Raw genomic sequence first — 7,259 nt, forward strand, 5'->3', positions numbered from 1 at the left:
ATTTTTAATGTTATTACAACTGTTTATTTTATAAGAACCAAGAAGGACAAACAAAAAACCAATAGATGTGATAATTTTCAATGAGACTTTATTCAAAAATGAGAAAAATGGATTGATGGCTCCTTGATTGCCATACTTCGACAAGTTCGAGGATCCAGTATCTCTGGCAACAAGGCGTGATGGTAGAAATAAATAAATTTTTTCTCCATCTTCTCGGTCCAAAACCAACACCCCTCTCGATCTTTTCAATATGGATATCTTTTTTTGTCCATACTACAAAATAACAGATTTTTTTCTCAGCTACATGTAGTTGCCCTTGCACCTGAAAAATCAAGAAACAGCCCAACTTAGAAAATTCCACATATTGTTAGGTAAACATGCACGTATGAAACTATTTATCATCCTATGGTATCATGAGGGGCTACTAATTTTTTTAATGAATCAGCCAGTACCTTATTGTATCTTGTTATTTAGGCTTGCTCAACATTTTTCGAAAAATACTGTCACTTTCAAATGTCAATTCAATGAATTAAACCAGAGAGAAACAATAGCATAATTTACGCTATTATTACGCTATATAACGTAGACAAACTAGGATAATAGTTATTCATCCTTGGTGAAACAGCTGATAATTTAGCCCTCTGTCTGAAAGGAAGATGGGAGTGCCTGTGTAGGAGTGAGACAGAATTATGTTCAGCTGTTGAACTATTGCAATCAATCAGTTTATCCCATGAGAAGTATTAGCTTGCAATATTGATTAACAAAATATCGGGGCACCGAGCTTCGCTTGTTATTTATTTATTTATTGATAAACAGAACTCAATTCTTCAAAATGATTGGGGAAGGACTAACAGGCATAGCCCAAAACGGTTTCTTCCCCGAATTTTGATTTATACACTATACATATTCAAAAAAGTAGGTTATGATCCATACACTTGAATTCAGGTCAAATTTTCAGTTCAAATATTTGAAAACATAAACGTTCTAACTTAGATTATTTACAAAACAAATTGAATAACAAAATAACACTCACTTATCACTTATGAATATGATAAACTATGCGTTTATGCTTATATGCTTTTGTACTCCAGAGCGAAGCTCGGTGCCCCGATATTAATCCCTAAGTGGCAAGTTTTTGAGTTTTTTCTGTCATAAATAAAATTAATTTTCTCATCTCACGTTTATTTCATGACGGTTTTGAAAGTTTCCGTTATTGTGGGTTAGATATATCAAAAATTACCTATGAATTTACCTGGTAATAATAATTGTGGTTTTTCTTGAGACGGACGTTTCCACAACGTAGTTTTTCCAAGCAGAATGATTTCACTTTGATCACGGCTTCGCTGATAGTGAGGTTTTCAGCATACTTCGGACATTTCACCTCAATCAGATTATCACCTCCGACCAGTCCGTCAGGTGAAGCCGCCAAGAAGTCATGTTCTTTGTCAACAAACAAACCGCAAGGCTGAACTTGAATTTCTTCCATTTCTTGAAACGCATTTATGGCAGCTGGTTCGTGGAGCTGTCCATACAACGAACTTCATTGTCCATTCTGATGATTTTGAAGTTGAAGACACCAGTGTCATATAACCATTATCACTTTTTTCACACTCGTATCTATGGTAGTCCAAAGATCTCAATTCTTGCACAATATGTTTGCCGTCCACAATAAATCGGCCAGAAATAATATTAAAATCGTCTTTGGGTGGTCTTCCATCCGGCTCAACTATTAGATCTGGATACTCATCATATCTGTAATTAAATGGGGGTGATTAATTATCGAAACATGTTGAAAAATGATTGAGATTTTTTATTTTATTGGCGCACGCACATAGCAGCAGACAGACGGGGAGAATATCAACTTCGGCATGCCAGAGTAAGCAGACATAATAATGTTTCTCCGCCTATGTCTGATTTTGTGTGCGTAAAGAGAACTAGGAGAGCATAGAGACTCTTTGACAAATTCTAGATCTATAGTAATTAGGCCAATATCATTTTACAAAAATGTCAACTTGGAATTATACTTAGTTTTAGTATTGGAATGAACTTCTCTCTCTGAAGTTTATAGCGATGAAGAGTAGGTTTATATATCACAGTATGTCGATAATCTCTTTCTCAGAAATGATAATCGTATGCCTGTGAATATCTTGTATCTATGTATTCTTTCTCCCTTACCAATTGAGCTGAAGATAGTAATTCTATATGATTATATATATATATATATATATATATATATTATATATATATATATATATATATATATTATAACACTATACTCCATATTGACACACATATATAACTGTATACTGTATTATATAGCCATTGACACAGCAGACAACAACATGACAAGCAATACTCCAAATCCAAACAAAACCTAACTTGCACTCTCTCTGACAATCGCTTTCTCTCTCTTCCAACCCCTAAGTTTGGAGAAGCTATACAGCTGTGAGAGAGAAACGCGTTTGGCGAATGATAGTTTCATGCTTTCTCCCCTATCCCTGTCACACTCTTTCTCACTTCAGCCAATTGTAATATTTTCTGTTGTAGAACGGTGTGCAGAAAGTCTCTTCAGGTTTGGAAGAGGCCCCTATTGCATGAATGAACTAGTAATATTAGTCTTATTAACTAGTGTGGAATTTATTTATACTGCACTAAAATTTCAAATAAATATTAGTCAGGTGATCGAGTCATTATTGCTATTTTCATATTGTAGGCTATATTTGTTTTTTTTAGCTTCGAAATACTAGCTTGAAAAAATATTTATCGTACTAAAAGTATCAAATATTAACTATGAAAATATATTTTCTGATTCACAATAGAATCATGATAGGAAATACAATTATAACTTCATGGATATTGAGTAATTTATTTTTTAAATTGACACTTCACTAGATAAACATTAATTCTTAATAATAATAGATGAGTAGTTTGAAAAAGTACATAGCCTAAGTATTAAGTTCATCGTGTATCTGCAATAAATTGTGGGCTTTTACTGCTAAATTACTAACACTAAAAATGAGATTAGGATTTATAATTAAAAAACATAAAAATTCAAACTTGGAATTGATTGATTGAAATCAATTATTCATCAGAAAGAATTGAACATTTAGGCTACTGGATTTGAAATAAATTTTGACTTTTGAGTACAATACAATAGTTGTTATGATGAGCTAAAAGATAAAAATCATGATTGATTGGAATTAACAGTTAAATAATTGTTTGAAATTAATAGTGAAAATGATTGGTTGAAAAAGTTGTATCTCAATGAGGGAGCTCATCATAAAAACTATGGTAGTCGAACTCCAAAATAGATTTCAAATCTTGTAAATCTTCATATTTCCTGTGCTTTACTGCAATCCTTTCTTCATAGAGGCTAGGTAGACATTCAATATTTGTGGGCTTCACTACTTTGTTTAACCTCTGTGGGATATCCTGCCACTCATCAGAAAAGCTAAGCTTATACTGGAATTTCAAATTTGGCAGGTATCTTAATGCACGAATCTCATTCACTCTTGACTGACCAACGCCTCTGCCAGGACGAATACTGTTGTAAAACAAATGATTATCAATTTTTTTGAAAAATCGGTGGTTTAAATAGTAAACATTGAAAGGTGTAGGTGATTTTCGTGCTTCCCTACAAACATTGATGTAGTCAGCCGGCACATTAATTTTTTGTTTTTAAGTCTACGTTCAATGAGTGAGTGCATCGCATCCGCTTCCATCTGTGTATGGCCAACTTCTAAAAATTTCTGCTCGATTATCACGTTTTTGGTCGATGCTACATGTAGCAGAGCGTTGGATAAATTGCAACAACGATTTTGGTATGAGCAACCATCACTATATAAAACAATTTTTTCTTTATCTGGAAGTAAAGGAAGTTGTGATAAAACAAAATTAGAAATTAAAGTTGAAAACTCATTCGACGAGAGTCCTCCCTCAGTCTCATTCCAAAGGTAGCAGAATCCTTCTTTTGTACCCAAATTAAAAATAGTGAAGTTGTGAACTGACAACTTCATTTTATAATAGAGTGATGATACGTTGATCTGGGACTAAGCAACAGCGATTGCAGGTCCATTGTAAATGTAATTGATTTAATGTCTTCTTTGTCTCTCTCTTTTTCCACTCTTGCTTCATCCTTTCTCAAAATATGAGCTTCATACTCTTCTCTGCTCATATTTCCGGATTTATAAGATTCACAATAGTCACATGCATCTTTTTTGGGCTGAAATATGGACAAATTTCTGTCTTCAAAACAGTTCAAAAATGTACAAAGAGAAACTGGATTGATGTTTTTTTTCATGCACCAATCAGTCTTATAAAATTGAAATAGTTCTTGTTTGGAATGCCATAAAGGTTCACAGTATAGTTTTGCTGATCTTCTTCGACAATAATGAGACTCTACCTTCGGTAGAGAAGTGAAAAAATCCTCCAGTGCCTCCATTTCCTTTGGCTTTCTGAGCTTTTTAGTAGCAGGAACAATCTCATTTTCATGATCTGAGTTGTCAGAGTGTGATGAATTGTCTTCTGTTGTGTTGTTTTTTTTTCTGCCAATTTATAGCTGTCCACTCCCCAATGCTCAGTGTGTCTAAGAACATGGTTTTACAAACTCGTACTATGTTGGTGCCTTTTTTTAGATAATATTGACATGAGTTTTTCCTTCTACTTTTTGTCTCTTCTTTACGATCCCGAGGTCTAGCAATGTTTGATTTTCTAGTCAACAACTGTACAAAGACTTTTTTAGCTGACCACGCATCTAGATTCCAAAATTCTTCTTTCTCTCTTCTTCAGTTAAAGTGCTGCATTGTAATAAACTTTTATCTTTTCTGTTGCATTTACATCTTTGTCTCATTACTCTAGCACACCTTTTCTTTATAAATTTTGACTTTGCATTTACTTGATCTTTAGCTCTCCCCACATATTCCTTACCAAGCTTTCGACTTTCTTTCCACTGATTTATTTTCCAAGTTGATGAATTGACCTGGTGTCTCTTCTTCCGTTTATTCATTTTTGGTTCATCATGTTCAAATGGCTTGAAATCTTCATCAGAAATATTAGCGTCTCCCAGATTTTTCATATCCATATTTTCTCTCAATCCAGTAGTTGATCTTTCATTATCAGAATTATCTAATTCAGATTCCGCGTTATTTAAAAGTCCAATTTCTGTATCCATATCATTATTTTCAAGTGAATGAAGAGTAAGATGAGTGTCATTTAGGTTTGAAGCGTCAGTTGAGTTATCCTGTGGCATTTCAGTGGTCAAATTCGTCGGATTTACATTTTCTCTCAATAGAGTCAAACTTTTAGAATCTGAATCATTCAAAAACGGGTTATCAAAAAGTCTAAATTCTATATCCATATCATTATTGTCAAGTGAATGTAGAGTAAGATGAGTGTCATTCAGGTTTGAAGCATCAGTTGACTTGACTTCTGGCGTTTCAATTACCGGTATAATGGTCTCAAAGCAGTTTTCATTATCATCAAATATTACTGGAGTCTCTTCTGTCAGTATAGGGATATCATTATTATAACAATTTCCATAGTTACAAGGAGCCTCGCGATGTTTTAAGGAAGTTGGATGTGCAAGATGAGTGTCATTCAGGTTTGAAGTATCAGTTGACTCGTCTTGTGGCGTTTCAATTATTGTGGTCTCGAAGCAGTTGATAGTATCATCAAATATGACGAAAGTTTCTTCTGTCACTTTGGGGACATCATTAGAACAATTTTTTCCATAAAGATTGTTACACGGAGCCTCATGCTGTTTGTCAGAAGTTGGTTGAGTGAGATGAGTTTCATTCAGGTGTGAAGCATCAGTTGTATTATCTTGTGGCGTTTCTGTAGTGGTTTCTAAGCTGTGGATATTATCAAAATCAGACATAATTGGAGTTTTTTCTGTCACTATGGGGACATCATCGACATTATCATTTCCATTGTTACAAGGAGCCTTAATATGCTGTTTGTAGAAAGTTGGTTGTGTTGAATGATTTCCTTTGACTGCCATCTCTACCAAACGTCTTGATCTGGATTCAGGAAAGATTTTTGCTGGTTTCCGTTTTCGTGTTCTGGAAGGGAAATATTTAATTAAGTACTGCAAAGTATTAAATAATACTCAACAGTACCTCCAGGCAAACGGGATTGGCCGGTTTTTTTAGGGACACATATTGATAGCCTAATAATTGATCATGCTTTGTAAATAATTGGTCATTCACAAAGTATTAACAACAACAATATTTGTGATTGACTTCACTGTTAATCAATTCAATTATGATTCAATAAATAATAGTTATTATTTATTTTTATAGGAAAAAGGTTTTAGTTTCTTTACTACCTACTTAAAATGCTAAAAAAACCTCGTAACTCCACATAAGAGAACATAACCTGTAAAAGTTGCCGCCCAGATAACCTCTTAACTCCTTGTCTATTTTTCAAAGTCGTATTTAGAATAAATAAATATAATTTTACTATAGTTTTGAATAATATATCAGTACTTACTTCTCCATGATTGGATAAATGTAGCAGAAGTTTTTTTCAGTGCAATTACATCTCAATCACCATGACATAAAATATAATCAGTTAATTACGCTGCAACTTTGAACAATCCAATGCAACTGCTGCAGATCAGCTGGGAGTTAGAAGGTTTGCCAACCAGAGAATTGATTAATGGAGTTACGAGGAATTTTCTTTGCTGAATATAAAATCAACGGATTTTTTCTGGAGATAGGTGTTTTTACAAGTGGAAAGAGCTATTTATTATTGATAGGTTGGCATTAAAATCTTATTTTCGATAAAAAGTGGAGCTACAAGGTTTTCAAATTAAGGTACCGATATGTGTTTTTTATATTATAATGTATGTGTTGGCTTATTCGTTTTTTCAATTGTTATTTTTATTTATCAAAAAATAACCGGTGGTTTGGTAGATACAAGGATATGGACCATAAAAAACTTCACTTCTTTTTATAGAGGGAAATAATAATTTACTATACTCGCCGATAATTATATTCTGTAAACTATTAAGTTACTTACTTTTGCTGTAATCTCCATTTCATCAAATGCACTGGTACTTTTCTGTTGTGTGGTCTTCTCTTCTTTCCTTTAGGAGTTGACATTGCACTGCAATTAAATTTAGAATAAAATTATTCTGGAAACTTGTGATTATGGGATATGAAAAGAAAGTGTATGAAGCAAATGGATTTGTAAATTCATATTTCCAACACAGAGAATGGGCTACTGTGATACTAAATATTGTCTTCGTAAGGGTATAA

The 7,259-nt window shown here is 33.4% G+C and overlaps 1 protein-coding gene across 1 annotated transcript; it reads right to left on the reverse strand.

The window, feature by feature from the left end:
* Nucleotides 1–2,789: 2,789 nt before the first annotated feature.
* LOC120351838 lies at nucleotides 2,790–6,612 on the reverse strand. Its single transcript, XM_039430449.1, has 2 exons — nucleotides 6,490–6,612; nucleotides 2,790–6,059 (listed from the first exon to the last, which is right to left on the reverse strand). The coding sequence occupies exons 1-2, from the start codon at nucleotides 6,495–6,497 to the stop codon at nucleotides 4,754–4,756; spliced, it is 1,314 nt and encodes a 437-aa protein (XP_039286383.1). The 5' UTR covers nucleotides 6,498–6,612; the 3' UTR covers nucleotides 2,790–4,753.
* Nucleotides 6,613–7,259: the final 647 nt, after the last annotated feature.

This window comes from Nilaparvata lugens, chromosome 6 (genome assembly GCF_014356525.2).
Source record: "Nilaparvata lugens isolate BPH chromosome 6, ASM1435652v1, whole genome shotgun sequence".
In the NCBI taxonomy this organism is placed as follows: domain Eukaryota; kingdom Metazoa; phylum Arthropoda; class Insecta; order Hemiptera; family Delphacidae; genus Nilaparvata; species Nilaparvata lugens.